General features: G+C 47.9%; 1 protein-coding gene across 1 annotated transcript in view; it reads left to right on the top strand.

Annotated features, from left to right (window-relative positions):
* Window positions 1-15416, top strand: part of ADAM33 (ADAM metallopeptidase domain 33) — a 75270-nt gene extending 59854 nt beyond the window's left edge. The window contains exons 4-12 of the mRNA XM_069745089.1: window positions 20-173; window positions 274-327; window positions 449-520; window positions 606-775; window positions 950-1034; window positions 5878-6014; window positions 7425-7530; window positions 7759-7804; window positions 15305-15416. Of these exons, the coding sequence (XP_069601190.1) occupies window positions 120-173; window positions 274-327; window positions 449-520; window positions 606-775; window positions 950-1034; window positions 5878-6014; window positions 7425-7530; window positions 7759-7804; window positions 15305-15402 (822 nt within the window). The 5' untranslated portion in view covers window positions 20-119 and the 3' untranslated portion in view covers window positions 15403-15416. The remainder of the gene's footprint in view (window positions 1-19; window positions 174-273; window positions 328-448; window positions 521-605; window positions 776-949; window positions 1035-5877; window positions 6015-7424; window positions 7531-7758; window positions 7805-15304) is intronic.
* Window positions 15417-21078: the final 5662 nt, after the last annotated feature.

Below are 21078 nucleotides of genomic sequence, written 5' to 3'. Positions count from 1 at the left end.
ATATATATATTTCTTACAGCGGTTATATAACTATTGGAGGTGAGACATACAGCATTGACCCTGGCTCATCGGGATCATCAGACCACGTCATTACTCTTCTTCACAACAAGCACCGACCGATGGCCGACTCCCACCAGCGTCAGCAGCGCTCGCTACGGTCCGTCATCAGGGAGGTATGACCTGTGGTGTGTGGGGCACTGGGCGGGGGCCCTCGGGGTTACGGACCCTTAGTACTAGAAGCGCTGATCTCCATGTCTGATGCTTACGTCGTAGGGTCAGCGACAGATCTACAACATTGAGCTGTTCCTGGTGGCTGATCAGAAGGAGGTAAGCCTTCTCCACCAATGGAGCCGAGTCTAGGACGCCATCGTCCGGACTGGTGTTATTACGGATTTTCTGTTGTCTCTGCGGCTGCATATTATTAATGACTAACGTCCTCATTCTGCAGTATCAGCGCCATGGAGCAGACCTGGAGAAGACCAGACACCATCTTATCTCGGTGGCTCACCACCTAAACCAGGTACAGCAGGGGTCTCCCATGTAACGGACTTTCACCAGCGTCCTCCCCGGATCTCACTGAGAAATGTTTTATTTTACTTTGCTAGATATTATCGAGGATCAACTTCCAGGTCTTCCTTGTGGGAGTGGAGATCTGGACACAAGAAAACAAAGCTGTGGTGTCAGAGAAGGCCTCCACCACCCTGCAGAGGTTCCTGCAGTGGAGGACCGAGGACGTGTTGCCTCGCAAGCATCACGATAATATCCAGCTCATCAGGTTTGTGTCCCTACAATCTCCGCTGTCTAGAGTCTGCCGGAGTCACAGACTTCAAATCTCACAACTTTCCTTATTGAATTTTTCTTACTTTTAAAATTGTGCGCAAAATATTTTCTTCTTCACCGCCTCTCTATCATATGTGACGTCCTTCATGGCCTCCTCTCTTCCGTCCAGTGGCGCCCACTTCAAGAACCATGCATTGGGGGAGGCGTACCTGGCCAAAATGTGCACCGAGACTCAGAGCGGGGGAGTCATAAAGGTAAAAAGAGTTGCTGGACAGTCAGAGAGGAGGCGGTGGTCGGGGTTACCACTGTTGTTGGGGGTGAGTCTGCCGTCAAAGGGGAGGCTGTGGTTAGACTTGAGGCTATAAATGGGGATTAGACTGTAGAGGAAAGGCTGTAGTTGGAAGTGAGACTATAGATCTTGTGACAACACACCATTTTATCTTAATTAACAGATGTCTATTTTCAGTAAGCCAGATGGAATAGACTGTTATCTATATGTTGACTTTTGAATTTATGTGTTTATTTCTTCGGTTGGTCAAGAGTCCGAAAGGCTGACTCTTCTTATAGGTTAAACTGATATTAACAAATTTATGAATGGTTGTTATTTACCTCTTATATCAGCTCCTACAGCTTATTGTCTGCTACCTTTGCAAGACAGTGATACAGGGCCATTGAACAATGAATGTTTGATTAAATATATGCTGAGTGACCATTTTGTGGGTTCTATAGCTTGTTGACTTGCAAAACATAGGAGTAAAATCTATTAAAATTGATTAAATAGTCAATGTGGGTTAATCTCATGACATCTTCCTCTGGAATCTGAAATCTGGATGCTGGTTTGAAGGACAATTGTCAGCTATAGAAAGGGGATATGCCTCTGTTACAATATACAGTGCCTTGCGAAAGTATTTGGCCCCCTGGAACTTTCCCACCTTTTCCCACATATCATGCTTCAGACATAGAGATACCAAATGTAAATTTTTGGTGAAGAATCAACAAGTGGAACACAATTGTGAATTTGAACGGAATTTATTGGTTATTTTAAATTTTTGTGGAAATTCAAAAACTGAAAAGTGGGGCGTGCAATATTATTTGGCCCCTTTACTTTCAGTGCAGAAGTTCATTGTGGATCTCTGAATGATCCACTGTTGTCCTAAATGCCTAATGATGATAAATATAATCCACCTGTGTGTGATCAAGTCTCCGTATAAATGCACCTGCTCTGTGATAGTCTCAGGGTTCTGTTTGAAGCACAGAGAGCATCATGAAGACCAAGGAACACAGCAGACAGGTCCGTGATACTGTTGTGGAGAAGGTTAAAGCCGGATTTGGATACAAAATAATTTCCAAAACTTTAAACATCCCAAGCAACACTGTGCAAGTGATCATATTGAAATGGACGGAGCATCATACCACTGCAAATCTACCAAGACCCGGCCGTCCCTCTAAACTTTCATCTCAAACAAGGAGAAGACTGATCAGAGATGCAGCCAAGAGGCCCATGATCACTCTGGATGAACTGCAGAGATCTACAGCTGAGGTGGGACAGTCTGTCCATAGGACAACAATCAGTCGTACACTGCACAAATCTGGCCTTTATGAAAGAGTGGCAAGAAGAAAGCCATTTCTCAAAGATAACCATAAAAAGTGTTGTTTAAAGTTTGCAACAAGCCACCTGGGAGACACCAAACATGTGGAAGAAGGTGCTCTGGTCAGATGAAACCAAAATCGAACTTTTTGGCAACAATGACAAACAATATGTTTGGCGTAAAGGCAACACAGCGCATCACCCTGAACACACCATCCCCACTGTCAAACATGGTGGTGGCAGCATCATAGTTTGGACCTGCTTTTCTTCAGCAGGGACAAGGAAGATGGTTAAAATTGATGGGAAGATGGATGGCGCCAAATGCAGGACCATTCTTGAAGAAAACCTGTTGGAGTCTGCAAAAGACCTGATACTTGGACGGAGATTTGTCTTCCAACAAGACAGTGATCCCAAACATAAAGCAAAATCTACAGTGGAATGGTTCACAAATAAACATATCCAGGTGTTGGAATGGCCAAATCAAATCCCAGAGCTCAATCCAATCGAGAATCTGTGGAAAGAGCTGAAAACTGCTGATCACAAACGATCTCCATCAAACCTCCCTGAGCTCAAGGAAAAACGGGCAAGAATTTCAGTCTCTCTATGTACAAAACTGATAGAGACAGACCCCAAGAGACTTGTAATTGCAGCAAAAGGTGGCGCAACAAAGTATTAAGTTACAGGGCCCGAATAATATTGCACGCCCCACTCAGTTTTTCAATTTCCACAAAAATTTAAAATAACCAATAAATTTCGTTCAACTTCACAATTGTGTTCCACTTAATGTTGATTCTTCACCAAAAATTTACATTTGGTATCTTTACGTTTGAAGCCTGATATGTGGGAAGTTCCAGGGAACCGAATACTTTCGCAAGGCACTGTATCAGAGCAAGTTCAGAGAACAGCTACCAAGATGGTAAACGGACTGAAAACTATGTCGTATGAGGAACGATTAAAGGAGCTGGGAATGTTTAGCTGCAAAAAAGAAGGCTAAGAGGAAACTTAGTATCTGTCTACAAATATCTAAGGGGCTGTCACAGTATAGAGGGAACATCATTATTCTCATTCGTGCATGGAAACCAGAGAAGCAATGGGATGAAACTAAAAAGGGAGAAGATACAGATTAGATAATAGAAAACATTTTTTGACACTGAGGGTGATCAATGAGTGGGACAGGCTGTCACGAGAGGTGGTGAGTTCTCCTTCAATGGAAATCTTCAAACACAGACATCTGTCTGATTTAGCGAATCCTGCATTGAGCAGGAGGTTGGACACGATGACCATTGAGGTCCCTTCCAGCTCTAACATTCTATGATCCAAACATCCATGAGATCCAGAGATCCAAGGAACCAGAGACACTTTACATAACCACAGCCTGGCACACTCTATAGGATAGCTGCCAGATCATGCCTCCATCAAGAGTTACACAGACTAGACATTCTACAGGATGCCAGTTTAGCAGACTAGACGACCCGCTGACCCCTCATGTCTTCACAGATGAGGATTAGGCTGTAGAGGAGAGGCTGTAAGTGGAAGTGAGGTGTGGAGACACGGGTCAGCAGGTGCTCGAGTCCGCTGGCTCAAGACCAGAGATCATTCTGCTCTCCTCTTTTACCATAGATATAATACTACTCAGGGTGAGGGTAAAACAGTGTGGAAATACTTTATTGAACCACAAAACAGTAAATAACACGTAGAAATACCCAAGATGGTGCAAAATTAAAGAGTCTCACCCTTCCACTGACTCTCCGGGATTAAAGCAGCTGGGACTTCCATGGCCAACTACTCCCACCTGGGGCATGCACAGAGAGGACGTTACGACAAGCTTAGGAAGGTAACAGTCCATTGAGGTACAACGCCAGGTGACTGGAGAGTCACAACCTGGCTTCTCCGAACATCTCCATGAAGCCAGGTGACCGATGGATCCAAATCCTGACTTCAACAAATTTATCCATGGGTTCAGTGATAGTTAAAGGAGCAGATCTGTATCCTTTCAGTTGGGGCCGTGGTCCCCTAAGCGGACATCCTGAAGAATGTAAAATCTGTGTCCCTTGTGATGGAGCCATGATGTCCTGGCTGCTGTCCTGTAGTGTTTCTGGCTGTGATTTTGTAAAGAGTCTCTGATTCTTTCTAATTTTTTCTTGCACAGGCATTTTAGGCTGTAGAGGTAAAGCTAAAGCTATAGATGGGGATTAGGCTGTAGAGGTGAATCTGTGGTTGGAGGAGAGGCTGTAGATGGGGATTAGGCTGTAGAGGTGAGGCTGTGGTTGAAGGGGAGGCTGTAGATGGGGATTAGGCTGTAGAGGGGAGGCTGTAGATGGGGATTAGGCTGTAGAGGTGAGGCTGTGGTTGGAGGGGACGCTGTAGATGAGGATTAGGCTGTAGAGGTGAGGCTGTGGTTGGAGGGGAGGCTGTAGAGGTGAGGCTGTGGTTGGAGGGGAGGCTGTAGATGAGGATTAGGCTGTAGAGGTGAGGCTGTGGTTGGAGGGGAGGCTGTAGATGAGGATTAGGCTGTAGAGGTGAGGGTATAGATTGGGATTAGGCTGTAGAGGTGAGGCTGTAGTTGAAGGGGAGGCTGTAGATGGGGATTAGGCTGTAGAGGGGAGGCTGTAGATGGGGATTAGGCTGTAGAGGGGAGGCTGTAGTTGAAGGGGAGGCTGTAGATGGGGATTAGGCTGTAGAGGGGAGGCTGTAGATGGGGATTAGGCTGTAGAGGGGAGGCTGTAGTTGAAGGGGAGGCTGTAGATGAGGATTAGGCTGTAGAGGGGAGGCTGTAGATGGGGATTAGGCTGTAGAGGGGAGGCTGTAGATGGGGATTAGGCTGTAGAGGTGAGGCTGTGGTTGGAGGGGAGGCTGTAGATGAGGATTAGGCTGTAGAGGTGAAGCTGTAGATGGGGATTAGGCTTTAGAGGGGAGGCTGTAGATGGGGATTAGGCTGTAGAGGGGAGGCTGTAGATGAGGATTAGGCTGTAGAGGTGAGGCTGTGGTTGGAGGGGAGGCTGTAGATGAGGATTAGGCTGTAGAGGTGAGGGTATAGATTGGGATTAGGCTGTAGAGGTGAGGCTGTAGTTGGAGGGGAGGCTGTAGATGAGTATTAGGCTGTAGAGGTGAGGCTGTGGTTGGAGGGGAGGCTGTGGTTGGAGGGGAGGCTGTAGAGGTGAGGCTGTAGTTGGAGGGGAGGCTGTAGATGAGGATTAGGCTGTAGAGGTGAGGCTGTAGTTGGAGGGGAGGCTGTAGAGGTGAGGCTGTGGTTGGAGGGGAGGCTGTAGATGAGGATTAGGCTGTTGTCATGTGAAATCCAGGGTTACACACCGGATTCAGTCCTGAATGGTTCTGAGCCATTTGAGATCTGGGACTTTGTGTTGTCTTAGTTCTGTATCTGTGTTTCCACAATATCGGCGGTCAGCACATATAGGGTATATTAGCAGTGACCTGTGGGGCGGGGGTCTGTAATAAACGCTTGTCGTCCCCTTCATCTGTGGCTTCTCATCGGTGTCATTTCTCTGCAGGACACCGGAGTCGGTGCCAGAGAACTGGCTAAGTACATAGCGCACGAGATGGGGCACAACCTGGGCATGAGCCACGACACCGAGCACTGCTACTGCCCTGTCGCCACCGGGAAATGTCTGCTATCACAGCGTACCGGGTAAGCAGTGCTCCTGTCCGCAATAACAAATGCTGCACTCCTGAAACACTCTGTGCTGCTCCTCCCACTATGTAACTCTCAGCCCTTGAACTTCAATAAGGTCAGCACACTCCTCTCCTGAAATACTCTGTGCTGCTCCTCCCACTATGTAATTCTCAGCCCTTGAACTTCAATAATGTCAGCACACTCCTCTCCTGAAATACTCTGTGCTGCTCCTCCCACTGTGTAATTCTCAGCCCTTGAACTTCAATAAGGTCAGCACACTCCTCTCCTGAAATACTCTGTGCTGCTCCTCCCACTATGTAATTCTCAGCCCTTGAACTTCAATAAGGTCAGCACACTCCTCTCCTGAAATACTCTGTGCTGCTCCTCCCACTGTGTAATTCTCAGCCCTTGAACTTCAATAAGGTCAGCACACTCCTCTCCTGAAATACTCTGTGCTGCTCCTCCCACTGTGTAATTCTCAGCCCTTGAACTTCAATAAGGTAAGCACACTCCTCTCCTGAAATACTCTGTGCTGCTCCTCCCACTGTGTAATTCTCAGCCCTTGAACTTCAATAAGGTCAGCACACTCCTCTCCTGAAATACTCTGTGCTGCTCCTCCCACTGTGTAATTCTCAGCCCTTGAACTTCAATAAGGTAAGCACACTCCTCTCCTGAAATACTCTGTGCTGCTCCTCCCACTGTGTAATTCTCAGCCCTTGAACTTCAATAAGGTCAGCACACTCCTCTCCTGAAATACTCTGTGCTGCTCCTCCCACTATGTAATGTTCAGCCCTTGAACTTCAATAAGGTAAGCACACTCCTCTCCTGAAATACTCTGTGCTGCTCCTCCCACTGTGTAATTCTCAGCCCTTGAACTTCAATAAGGTCAGCACACTCCTCTCCTGAAATACTCTGTGCTGCTCCTCCCACTGTGTAATTCTCAGCCCTTGAACTTCAATAAGGTCAGCACACTCCTCTCCTGAAATACTCTGTGCTGCTCCTCCCACTGTGTAATTCTCAGCCCTTGAACTTCAATAAGGTCAGCACACTCCTCTCCTGAAATACTCTGTGCTGCTCCTCCCACTATGTAATTCTCAGCCCTTGAACTTCAATAAGGTCAGCACACTCCTCTCCTGAAACACTCTGTGCTGCTCCTTCCACTATGTAATTCTCAGCCCTTGAACTTCATTAAGGTCAGAACACTCCTCTCCTGAAATACTCTGTGCTGTACGAGAAAAGTACTTTTGTCTGAAGAGTAGATCCTCACCTAATCTGTAATCCTCGTAGCGGGACAGACACCTCACACACCCCAGGGTTATGGCGGGAAATCCGACCAATCATCAGTACGGGTGGCGCCTGTGTCTGCGCTGCCCCCCAGTGGTGGAGTAAGGTATGGTTATAATCCCTGCATTGTCTCCTCCGCAGACACAACATGAATGAGATGTTCAGCGACTGCAGCCACCGCGCCCTCCACCGATTCCTGGAGGAGAAGGACATCGCCTGCCTGATGGACCGACCCCGCACCTACATAGTGAGTCCACCATCATCCTGTCCGGGGGGGATACAGTCACCGCTCCATGATAAGTACCTGGTCACTGCGGTGTCCTCCTGGGAGAGTTGGGCGCTGATGTCCAAGCTGAGCCATGTACTAATCAAGCAGAGCTGCAGTGTAAAGCACAGCGGGGAGGGAATGTCATCAAGATCCTCTGCTGACAGATGAGTTTGATTCTCCGATCACTGACTGATGTGTTCTCTCCAGGATGAGCCGATGCTGCACAGCGAGCCGATGGAGACTCTGGAAACCAGTAAGTCCGCCGTCCCGTGCCCCCAGAAGGATGTGACTGACATAGTGCGCCCTGTGCCCGCAGCATGGGAGCGCTGCGACTACATGGACGCTGGGTGACGGTGAAGACTCCCGCTGCCGCCATCCTCGCCCTCGCGTCCTCACAGGAGACGGGGATTTATAGCAAAAGCCAAACTCTTCAGCCGCGTTCACACGATGCTTTTTTTTTAATGCAAATTTTAAGCTGCGTTTTACAGTACGAGCAAATACGAGATTCCTGAAATCTCCTGCACACACAATGTTTATTTCCTGACCGACTAGTAGAACCGCTGCGTTATTGAATCAGTCGGTCACTTCTCTGAGCGTTTTTGCCGCATTTTTTTTCAGCCACTGGAAGCAGCGGGTAAGAGCAAAAGACGCAGCTATCCGGTTTTTCTGCATTTTTGGTGCAAAAACCTAAGGAAGTTTCATGAATCCATGATTTTTTGGGGGGCATTAAACTTTATCAGCATGCACAAGAGACAATAAAAAAGCAGCAAAAAGTGAAGCAGAAAACAGCAAAAATGCGGCAAAGAAAAAAAAAACAGCAAAAAAGTAGGAAAAACCCCAGCAAAACATGTTTGTTTTGTTTAGATCTTCTCCTTTTCCCCAAATAAAGATGCAAAAAATAAAAATAAAAAAAATAAGTAAAATTCATGAACCGGTCGCCATAAAGCAAAAAAAAAAAAACCCGACACAGCAGAGTTGGCATTGTTTGGTTATGTTTAGTTACAGCACAAGCTGTGATGAGAGCAGTAAAGCCGCCACCTCGGCCCATAAATAAACACGCACCGCGCGGCGAAACAATGGGAACAGAAGACACCCAATGAGTTTGGTATCGCTGGACTCGTGCGGATCTGGAGAATCGCGACGTCGGGTCGGATTTACCACTAAATTATCCCCCAAAAATCGTCAAACTGCGTTTTTTTTTTTTTCGTGTTTTGAGAATATTTTGCGGTAAAATGAACGGCGTCAAACAGAACTAAAAACTGTCGGAGAAAAAGTAATCCTGAGACAACCAAAAATGGAGAGAAGAAAAAGAACAACAAATAGTAAGGCTGCACCATAATACACTAGGAAGGAAGGATGACGCTACAACCCTGGAACTGCAGCACTGCTGCCATAGAATGTCCACATCGCAGGGAAAAGGCAGCAATGCTGCAGCTTCAATGTTCTAGACTCTAGGACAGGGGTGTCAAACTGCATTCCTCGAGGGCTGCAAACAGGTCATGTTTTCAGGATTTCCTTGTATTGCACAGGTGATAATTTAATCACCAACTCATTATTTGTGTAGGTGATTAAATTATCACCTGTGCAGTACAAGGAAATCCTGAAAACATGACCTGTTTGCAGCCCTCGAGGAATGCAGTTTGACACCCCTGCTCTAGGATCTAAAGTAATCCTGCCTTGTACTCTATGGTGCAGCATTACTGTTCATTACATGCTTTTTTTGATCAGTGCCTGTTCACACTAGTCTAGATGTGCTGCTCCTTTTTCTCTATTGAGATTAAAAAAAAAGTTGCTGTTAGTGGGAAGGGTTAATAGATTCTTGTGCTTGATCTTCCAGATGGGAAGAGTTAATGGATCCTTTTGCTTGCTCTTCCAATTGGGAAGCGTTAATAGATTCTTGTGCTTCCTCTTCCGGTTGGGAAGGGTTAATGGATCCTTGTGCTTCTTCTTCCAGTTGGGAACGGTTAATAGATTCTCGTGCTTGCTCTTCCAGTTGGGAAGGGTTAATGGATCCTTGTGCTTGATCTTCTTCTTCCAGGTGGGAAGGGTTAATAGATCCCTGTGCTTCCTCTTCCGGTTGGGAAGGGTTAATGTATTCTTGTGCTTGATCTTCCCGTTGGGAAGGGTTAATGGATCCTTGTGCTTGCTCTTCCATTTGGGAAGGGTTAATGGATCCTTGAGCTTCATCTTCCCGTTGGGAGTGGTTAATGGATCCTTATGCTTGCTCTTCAAGTTGGGAAGGGTTAATGGATCCTTATGCTTGCTCTTCCGATTGGGAAGGGTTAATGGATTCTTGTGCTTGATCTTCCAGTTGGGAAGGGTTAATGGATCCTTGTGCTTGCTCTTCCGGTTGGGAAGGGTTAATGGATCCTTGTGCTTGCTCTTACTGTTGGGAAGGGATAATGGATCCTTGTGCTTCCTCTTCCAGTTGGGAAGGGTTAATGGATCGTTGTGCTTGCTCTTACTGTTGGGAAGGGTTAATGGATCCTTGTGCTTGCTCTTCCGGTTGAGAAGGGTTAATGGACTCTTGTGCTTGATCTTCCCGTTGGGAAGGGTTAATGGATCCTTGTGCTTGATCTTCCCGTTGGGAAGGGTTAATGGATCCTTGTGCTTGATCTTCCCGTTGGGAAGGGTTAATGGATCCTTGTGCTTGATCTTCCAGTTGGGAAGGGTTAATGGATCCTTGTGCTTCCTCTTCCAGTTGGGAAGGGTTAATGGTTTCTTGTGCTTGATCTTCCGGTTGGGAAGGATTAATGGATCCTTGTGCTTGGTCTTCCGGTTGGGAAGGGTTTATGGATCCATGTGCTTCCTCTTCCAGTTGGGAAGGGTTAATGGATCCTTGTGCTTGATCTTCCGGTTGGGAAGGATTAATGGATCCTTGTGCTTGATCTTCCGGTTGGGAAGGGTTAATGGATCCATGTGCTTCCTCTTCCAGTTGGGAAGGGTTAATGGATCCTTGTGCTTGATCTTCCAGTTGGGAAGGGTTAATGGATCCTTGTGCTTCCTCTTCCAGTTGGGAAGGGTTAATAGATTCTTGTGCTTCCTCTTCCAGTTGGGAATGGTTAATAGATTCTTGTGCTTGCTCTTCTTCTTCCAGTTGGGAAGGGTTAATAGATCCTTGTGCTTCCTCTTCTGGTTGGGAAGGGTTAATAGATCCTTGTGCTTCCTCTTCCAGTTGGGAAGGGTTAATGGATTCTTGTGCTTCCTCTTCCAGTTGGGAAGGGTTAATAGATCCTTGTGTTTCCTCTTCCAGTTGGGAAGAGTTAATGGATTCTTGTGCTTCCTCTTCCAGTTGGGAAGGGTTAATAGATTCTCGTGCTTGCTCTTCCAGTTGGGAAGGGTTAATGGATCCTTGTGCTTGATCTTCTTCTTCCAGGTGGGAAGGGTTAATAGATCCTTGTGCTTCCTCTTCTGGTTGGGAAGGGTTAATGGATTCTTGTGATTGCTCTTCCAGTTGGGAAGGGTTAATGGATCCTTGTGCTTGATCTTCTTCTTCCAGGTGGGAAGGGTTAATAGATCCCTGTGCTTCCTCTTCTGGTTGGGAAGGGTTAATGGATTCTTGTGCTTGCTCTTCCGATTGGGAAGGGTTAATGGATCCTTGTGCTTGCTCTTCCATTTGGGAAGGGTTAATGGATCCTTGAGCTTCATCTTCCCGTTGGGAATGGTTAATGGATCCTTATGCTTGCTCTTCTGGTTGGGAAGGGTTAATGGATTCTTGTGCTTGATCCTCCAGTTGGGAAGGGTTAATGGATTCTTGTGCTTGCTCTTACTGTTGGGAAGGGTTAATGGATCCTTGTGCTTGCTCTTCCGGTTGAGAAGGGTTAATGGATTCTTGTGCTTGATCTTCCCGTTGGGAAGGGTTAATGGATCCTTGTGCTTGATCTTCCCGTTGGGAAGGGTTAATGGATCCTTGTGCTTGATCTTCCAGTTGGGAAGGGTTAATGGATCCTTGTGCTTCCTCTTCCAGTTGGGAAGGGTTAATGGTTCCTTGTGCTTGATCTTCCGGTTGGGAAGGATTAATGGATCCTTGTGCTTCCTCTTCCAGTTGGGAAGGGTTAATGGATCGTTGTGCTTGCTCTTACTGTTGGGAAGGGTTAATGGATCCTTGTGCTTGCTCTTCCGGTTGAGAAGGGTTAATGGATTCTTGTGCTTGATCTTCCCGTTGGGAAGGGTTAATGGATCCTTATGCTTGCTCTTCCCATTGGGAAGGGTTAATGGATCCTTGTGCTTGATCTTCCAGTTGGGAAGGGTTAATGGATCCTTGAGCTTCCTCTTCCAGTTGGGAAGGGTTAATGGTTCCTTGTGCTTCCTCTTCCGGTTGGGAAGGATTAATGGATCCTTGTGCTTGATCTTCCGGTTGGGAAGGGTTAATGGATCCATGTGCTTCCTCTTCCAGTTGGGAAGGGTTAATGGATCCTTGTGCTTGATCTTCCGGTTGGGAAGGATTAATGGATCCTTGTGCTTGATCTTCCGATTGGGAAGGGTTAATGGATCCATGTGCTTCCTCTTCCAGTTGGGAAGGGTTAATGGATCCTTGTGCTTGATCTTCCAGTTGGGAAGGGTTAATGGATCCTTGTGCTTCCTCTTCCAGTTGGGAATGGTTAATAGATTCTTGTGCTTGCTCTTCTTCTTCCAGTTGGGAAGGGTTAATAGATCCTTGTGCTTCCTCTTCCTGTTGGGAAGGGTTAATGGATTCTTGTGCTTGATCTTCCAGATGGGAAGAGTTAATGGATCCTTTTGCTTGCTCTTCCAATTGGGAAGCGTTAATAGATTCTTGTGCTTCCTCTTCCGGTTGGGAAGGGTTAATGGATCCTTGTGCTTCTTCTTCCAGTTGGGAACGGTTAATAGATTCTCGTGCTTGCTCTTCCAGTTGGGAAGGGTTAATGGATCCTTGTGCTTGATCTTCTTCTTCCAGGTGGGAAGGGTTAATAGATCCCTGTGCTTCCTCTTCCGGTTGGGAAGGGTTAATGTATTCTTGTGCTTGATCTTCCCGTTGGGAAGGGTTAATGGATCCTTGTGCTTGCTCTTCCATTTGGGAAGGGTTAATGGATCCTTGAGCTTCATCTTCCCGTTGGGAGTGGTTAATGGATCCTTATGCTTGCTCTTCAAGTTGGGAAGGGTTAATGGATCCTTATGCTTGCTCTTCCGATTGGGAAGGGTTAATGGATTCTTGTGCTTGATCTTCCAGTTGGGAAGGGTTAATGGATCCTTGTGCTTGCTCTTCCGGTTGGGAAGGGTTAATGGATCCTTGTGCTTGCTCTTACTGTTGGGAAGGGATAATGGATCCTTGTGCTTCCTCTTCCAGTTGGGAAGGGTTAATGGATCGTTGTGCTTGCTCTTACTGTTGGGAAGGGTTAATGGATCCTTGTGCTTGCTCTTCCGGTTGAGAAGGGTTAATGGACTCTTGTGCTTGATCTTCCCGTTGGGAAGGGTTAATGGATCCTTGTGCTTGATCTTCCCGTTGGGAAGGGTTAATGGATCCTTGTGCTTGATCTTCCCGTTGGGAAGGGTTAATGGATCCTTGTGCTTGATCTTCCAGTTGGGAAGGGTTAATGGATCCTTGTGCTTCCTCTTCCAGTTGGGAAGGGTTAATGGTTTCTTGTGCTTGATCTTCCGGTTGGGAAGGATTAATGGATCCTTGTGCTTGGTCTTCCGGTTGGGAAGGGTTTATGGATCCATGTGCTTCCTCTTCCAGTTGGGAAGGGTTAATGGATCCTTGTGCTTGATCTTCCGGTTGGGAAGGATTAATGGATCCTTGTGCTTGATCTTCCGGTTGGGAAGGGTTAATGGATCCATGTGCTTCCTCTTCCAGTTGGGAAGGGTTAATGGATCCTTGTGCTTGATCTTCCAGTTGGGAAGGGTTAATGGATCCTTGTGCTTCCTCTTCCAGTTGGGAAGGGTTAATAGATTCTTGTGCTTCCTCTTCCAGTTGGGAATGGTTAATAGATTCTTGTGCTTGCTCTTCTTCTTCCAGTTGGGAAGGGTTAATAGATCCTTGTGCTTCCTCTTCTGGTTGGGAAGGGTTAATAGATCCTTGTGCTTCCTCTTCCAGTTGGGAAGGGTTAATGGATTCTTGTGCTTCCTCTTCCAGTTGGGAAGGGTTAATAGATCCTTGTGTTTCCTCTTCCAGTTGGGAAGAGTTAATGGATTCTTGTGCTTCCTCTTCCAGTTGGGAAGGGTTAATAGATTCTCGTGCTTGCTCTTCCAGTTGGGAAGGGTTAATGGATCCTTGTGCTTGATCTTCTTCTTCCAGGTGGGAAGGGTTAATAGATCCTTGTGCTTCCTCTTCTGGTTGGGAAGGGTTAATGGATTCTTGTGATTGCTCTTCCAGTTGGGAAGGGTTAATGGATCCTTGTGCTTGATCTTCTTCTTCCAGGTGGGAAGGGTTAATAGATCCCTGTGCTTCCTCTTCTGGTTGGGAAGGGTTAATGGATTCTTGTGCTTGCTCTTCCGATTGGGAAGGGTTAATGGATCCTTGTGCTTGCTCTTCCATTTGGGAAGGGTTAATGGATCCTTGAGCTTCATCTTCCCGTTGGGAATGGTTAATGGATCCTTATGCTTGCTCTTCCGGTTGGGAAGGGTTAATGGATTCTTGTGCTTGATCCTCCAGTTGGGAAGGGTTAATGGATTCTTGTGCTTGCTCTTACTGTTGGGAAGGGTTAATGGATCCTTGTGCTTGCTCTTCCGGTTGAGAAGGGTTAATGGATTCTTGTGCTTGATCTTCCCGTTGGGAAGGGTTAATGGATCCTTGTGCTTGATCTTCCCGTTGGGAAGGGTTAATGGATCCTTGTGCTTGATCTTCCAGTTGGGAAGGGTTAATGGATCCTTGTGCTTCCTCTTCCAGTTGGGAAGGGTTAATGGTTCCTTGTGCTTGATCTTCCGGTTGGGAAGGATTAATGGATCCTTGTGCTTCCTCTTCCAGTTGGGAAGGGTTAATGGATCGTTGTGCTTGCTCTTACTGTTGGGAAGGGTTAATGGATCCTTGTGCTTGCTCTTCCGGTTGAGAAGGGTTAATGGATTCTTGTGCTTGATCTTCCCGTTGGGAAGGGTTAATGGATCCTTATGCTTGCTCTTCCCATTGGGAAGGGTTAATGGATCCTTGTGCTTGATCTTCCAGTTGGGAAGGGTTAATGGATCCTTGAGCTTCCTCTTCCAGTTGGGAAGGGTTAATGGTTCCTTGTGCTTCCTCTTCCGGTTGGGAAGGATTAATGGATCCTTGTGCTTGATCTTCCGGTTGGGAAGGGTTAATGGATCCATGTGCTTCCTCTTCCAGTTGGGAAGGGTTAATGGATCCTTGTGCTTGATCTTCCGGTTGGGAAGGATTAATGGATCCTTGTGCTTGATCTTCCGATTGGGAAGGGTTAATGGATCCATGTGCTTCCTCTTCCAGTTGGGAAGGGTTAATGGATCCTTGTGCTTGATCTTCCAGTTGGGAAGGGTTAATGGATCCTTGTGCTTCCTCTTCCAGTTGGGAATGGTTAATAGATTCTTGTGCTTGCTCTTCTTCTTCCAGTTGGGAAGGGTTAATAGATCCTTGTGCTTCCTCTTCCTGTTGGGAAGGGTTAATGGATCCTTGTGCTTGATCTTCTTCTTCCAGGTGGGAAGGGTTAATAGATTCTTGTGCTTCCTCTTCCAGTTGGGAAGGGTTAATAGATTATTGTGCTTCCTCTTCCGGTTGGGAAGGGTTAATAGATCCTTGTGCTTCCTCTTCCAGTTGGGAAGGGTTAATGGATCCTTGTGCTTCCTCCTCCAGTTGGGAAGGTCTCCATCTTCCTTTGCCTCGTGGTCTTCTTCGTGGCTCTGACCATCATCTTCTGGAAGAAGAGACCTGGAGAGACGACGCTGAAGTAATGGCCGCCGTGAGCCCCGTGCGCAGCTGCTCATGATCAGCCCAAGATGGCGGAGGAGGACCGCCCTCACGCCTCCTGTCAGACGCCGCCATTTCTCTGTGGCCGCAGGATGCCCCCACCATCCGACATGCTGGACATGGAGCGGACGCCTGGACGCACCTCTGACCGTGCTGGGAGTTGTAGTTCCCCAGATGTCCTGGACGATGACGTCATCAGTTCGACATGAACTAGCGGCCTGAGCCACGTGCCCTAACAAGTATTATGTTATTACTTGATGTCCGCCGTTTTCCTTAGGAGCTGATGGGAATACGGGCGCGGCGCAGGACTCGGTGGGGTCACTACATTTATGGACTTAATACCGATATTATAACGGCAAAAGTAAACTGATAACGAAGTGATGAAAGTGATATACGGAGTGCGGCGGCCTGTGGGACCAGGAGCACTACAAGCTCCAGCATGTCCACAATAGTCACGGGGCCTGCAGTACTGCACTCAGACAGTAGGTGGCCGCACAGTGTAGGCAGACGTCGATCACAGACGCGGCCAGTCTCCTTGTCGTAAGGTGACAGGTCAGAGGTCACTGCCAGCAGGGGGCGTCTTGGACGGGGGTCTCACCCTGCACGTTCCCCTCTGCAGAGCGTCGCGCCTGCACTTTCCATCTGCGGGACCTGCACAGGTGACAACAGGCAGCGCCAGAGTCCAGGTACATGGACACAGAGGCAGGTGCAAGGGATGCTGCAGAGGAAGAAGCTTCCAGTGATGGAAGGGTTATTTATTGTTATCAATTAACAAAATAAATTAATAACCTTATACCCCTTCACCCAGCCCCCGCTTCCTCAGTCCCACTAACAGGAGCTCTATGGAACGCTCGCTCTGTTTGCAACAAGCTTTCCTACATCCACGATCTTTTTGTTACTACCAAACTTTCCTTCCTCTCCATCACCGAAACCTGGCTCACCCCTTCTGACACAGCCTCCCCTGCTGCACTTTCCTATGGCAGCTTCCACCTTTCCCACACACCCCGCCCCAGCAGCAAACATGGTGGAGGAGTTGGTTTTCTCCTGTCAGATAACTGCTCCTTCACCCCAATCCCACTGCCACCCTCTGTTACCCTCCCTTCCGTTGAGGTGCACTCTGTGCGCATCTACACCCCCTCCAACCTCCAACTGGCTGTCATCTACCGCCCCCCTAGGGCCAGCCACCACCTTCTTTGACCACTTCACCACCTGGCTACTTCATTTCCTTTCTGCGGACATCCCCACTATCATCATGGGCGACTTCAACATCCCCATTGACACTTCCCTCTCAGCTGCCACTAAACTTCTATCTCTCACTTCCTCCTTCGGCCTCACTCAGTGGTCTTCTGCAGCTACTCACAAAGATGGCCACACACTGGACCTCATCTTCACCCGCCTCTGCTCCCTATCTAACCTCTCTAACTCACCTCTTCCTCTTTCTGACCACAATCTATTCACATTCTCTTCCCTCTCCACTCCATGTCTACAATCCCCACCCCACAAACTTGCACACCCTCGCAGAAATCTTAAACACCTCGATCTACACTCATGCTCTGAATCCCTCCTCCCTCTCACAGACATAAGTTCCCTACACAATGCGGATGTCGCTGCCTCTTTGTATAACACCACAATAGCTGCAGCTTTGGAATCTCTTGCCCCTCTCACACATACCAAAGCTCGCAAAATCAACAGACAGCCCTGGCACACTAGCCTGACCAAAGAACTGAGGCGAGCTTCCAGGGCTGCTGAGCGCAGATGGAAAAGATCCCACTCCAACGAGCACTTCATCGCATTCAAACAGTCCCTCTCTACTTTCAAGACCACACTCGCCACAGCAAAACAAACCTACTTCTCATCTCTCATATCCTCCCTGTCTGACAACCCTAAACAGTTATTCAACACCTTCAATTCTCTCCTCCGTCCCCCAGCACCTCCTCCCTCCCCACTTATCTCAGCTGAAGATTTTGCCTCATTCTTCAAGCAGAAGATTGAGAACATCAGAGACAGTTTTAGTCGACAACCCCCAGAGCCCTTCCTCCCAACTACCCAGCCCTCCACCTCCAAAACCAACTTCTCCACCATTACAGAAGATCGACTCTCCACTCTACTCTCAAGATCACATCTCACCACCTGTGTACTTGACCCAATCCCATCCCACCTCATCCCAACCCTCGCCACAGTCTTCATCCCAACCCTAACCCATCTCTTCAACCTATCACTAACAACTGGTGTTTTCCCCTCAAGCTTTAAACATGCCTCAATCACACCTATCCTCAAAAAGCCCTCTCTTGACCCATCCTCTGTATCTAGCTATCGCCCTATGTCACTTCTCCTCTATGCCTCCAAACTACTGGAACAACACGTCCATCTTGAACTGTCCTCCCATCTCTCTTCTTGCTCCCTCTTTGACCGCTTACAATCTGGCTTCCGGTCACACTACTCCACTGAAACTGCCCTATCTAAGGTCTCCAATGACCTCTTAACCGCCAAGAGCAAGCAACACTACTCTGTCCTCCTCCTCCTCGACCTGTCCTCTGCCTCTGCCACAGTGGACCATTCCCTATTACTACAGACCCTCTCATCCCTTGGCATCGCAGACTTGGCCCTATCCTGGATCTCATCATACCTAACTGACCGGACACTCAGCGTCTCCCACTCGCACACCACCTCCTCACCTCGCTCCCTATCTGTCGGAGTCCCGCAAGGTTCAGTTCTTGGGCCCCTGCTCTTCTCCATTTACACTTTTGGCCTGGGACAGCTCATAGAATCTCACGGCTTTCAGTATCACCTCTATGCTGACGACACACAGATCTACAACTCTGGACCAGATATCACCTCCCTACTCACCAGAATCCCTCAATGTCTGTCCACTATTTCATCCTTCTTCTCCACTAGATTTCTAAAACTTAACATGGACAAAACAGAATTCATTGTTTTTCCCCATCTCACGCGACCCCCCCCAATGAACCTATCCATTACAGTAAATGGCTGCCCACTCTCCCCAGTCCCACAAGCTCGCTGCCTCGGGGTAATCCTTGACGCTGATCTCTCCTTCAAACCACATATCCAAGCCTTTTCCACTTCCTGCCGCCTTCAACTCAAAAATATTTCACGGATCCGCACATTCCTAAACCAAGAATCTGCAAAAACCCTAGTCCATGCCCTCATCATCTCCCGCTTCGACTACTGTAACCTCCTGCTCTGTGGCCTCCCCTCGAACACTCTCACACCCCTCCAATCTATTCTAAACTCTGCTGCCCGACTAATCCTCCTGTCCCCCCACTATTCCCCGGCCTCTCCCCTCTGTCAATCCCTTCACTGGCTCCCCATTGCCCAGAGACTCCAGTACAAAACCCTAACCATGACATACAAAGCCATCCACAACCTGTCTCCTCCATACATCTGTGACCTCGTCTCCCGGTACTTACCTACACGCAACCTCCGATCCTCACAAGATCTCCTTCTCTACTCCCCTCTTATCTCCTCTTCCCACAATCGTATACAAGATTTCACTCGCTCATCACCCCTACTCTGGAACTCTCTACCACAACATATCAGACTCTCACCTACCATCGAAACCTTCAAAAAGAACCTGAAGACCTACCTCTTCCGACAAGCCTACAACCTGCAGTAACCACCGATCGACCAAACCACTGCATGACCAGCTCTACCCTCATCTATTGTATCCTCACCCATCCCTTGTAGATTGTGAGCCTTCGCGGGCAGGGTCCTCTCTCCTCCTGTACCAGTTGTGATCTGTATTGTTTAAGATTATTGCACCTGTTTTTATTATGTATACCTCTCCTCACATGTAAAGCGCCATGGAATAAATGGCGTTATAATAATAAATAATAATAATAAATGCAAATCATCAGCCATATTGTGACTGCACGTCTCCTCCATCATCAGTATCTGGTGACCGCCCGTCTCCTCCATCATCAGTATCTGGTGACTGCCCGTCACCTCCATCATCACAATCTGGTGACCGCCCATCGTCTCCATCATCAGTATCTGGTGACCGCCCGTCGTCTCCATCATCAGTATCTGACCGCCCGTCACCTCCATCATCAGTATCTGGTGACTGCCCGTCACTTCTATCATCAGAATCTGGTGACCGTCCGTCACCTCCATCATCAGTATCTGGTGACCGCCCGTCACCACCATCATCAGTATCTGGTGTGTTATGGACCTGGTGGTTAGGAGCACCCGGCACGACCTGATAGTTAAACTCACACAGGACAAGCTCTGGGATGTGGGAGCTCTGCTGACCGCAGGCCCTAATCCTATCACCACAACTAGAAATAGCCGTGGAGCGTTCCTGACTCTCCCTAGACGCCTCTTCACAGCCTAAGAGCTAGCTAGCCCTAGAGAAGAAAATAAAGCCTACCTTGCCTCAGAGAAATTCCCCAAAGGAAAAGGCAGCCCCCCACATATATTGACTGTGAGTAAAGATGAAAGTCACAAACGCAGAAATGAAACAGGTTTCAGCAAAGGGAGGCCAGACTTACTAAACAGACAGAGGATAGGAAAGGTATCTTTGCGGTCAGCACAAAAAACTACAAAAGACCACGCAGAGTGTGCAAAAAGACCTCCGCACCGACTAACGGTGCGGAGATGCCACTCTGCATCCCAGAGCTTCCAGCTAGCAAGACAAAATCATGATAACCAGCTGGACAAGGAAACAACGAACAAATAATAACTATCAGGAACTTAGCTTCTGCTGGAGAAGACAGGTCACCAGAAAGATCCAAGAGCGAACTGAACCAATGCAGGAACATTGACAGCTGGCATGGAGTAACGATCTGAGTGGAGTTAAATAGAGCAGCCAACCAAAGGATAAACCACATCACCTGTGTAAGGAACCTCAGAAGCAGCAGCTTCACTCACAGCCACCAGAGGAAGTCCATGGACAGAACTCGCCGAAGTACCATTCACGACCACAGGAGGGAGTTCGACAACAGAATTCACAACACTGATGACCGCCCGTCTCCTCCATCATCAGTATCTGGTGACTTCCCGTCACCTCCATCATCAGTATCTGGTGACCGCCCGTCTCCTCCATCATCAGTATCTGGTGACCGCCCGTCGCCTCCATCATCAGTATCTGGTGACTGCCCATCACCTCCATCATCAGTATCTGGTGACTGCCCGTCGCCTCCATCTTCAGTATCTGGTGACTGCCCGTCGCATCCATCATCAGTATCTGGTGACTTCCTGTCCCTTCCGTCACAGTTCACTGGCAGGTTATCTTTATCTTCCCCACCACTCACACCAATATGTCATGAACCGGGGTTGTTTGGTTGCCCCTGTTTCTTGTCTGAAGGAGATTTATCTATATCCCACTTCCCAGTTCCGGATTGGAACTTGCAGCTCTCTGGCGCCCCCCTTACCCTCAGGTCAGACCGGGTACTGCATCTGGGATAATTAGTCGCCAGAAAGGCTGCCTGCTATGTATTGGCTCATGGGCACGCTGCAGTTAGGGCGATATAACTACTCCCACTCAGGCGGGAACAATAATTATCAACACCGTCCGTCTCCCAACCGCACAGGATAAATCCACTGCCACCAGCTCCGAATTCTTAATAACAGATCCGGAGCCCACCCAGATTACGTAGTAGCGTAATTCACTTCAGAGGACATGACAGTACGTTATAGAGCTG

This window comes from Ranitomeya imitator, chromosome 1 (genome assembly GCF_032444005.1).
Source record: "Ranitomeya imitator isolate aRanImi1 chromosome 1, aRanImi1.pri, whole genome shotgun sequence".
Classification (NCBI taxonomy): Eukaryota; Metazoa; Chordata; class Amphibia; order Anura; family Dendrobatidae; genus Ranitomeya; species Ranitomeya imitator.
Note: the sequence above shows the minus strand (reverse complement) of the source record. Positions and strands in the feature narration are given on the sequence as shown.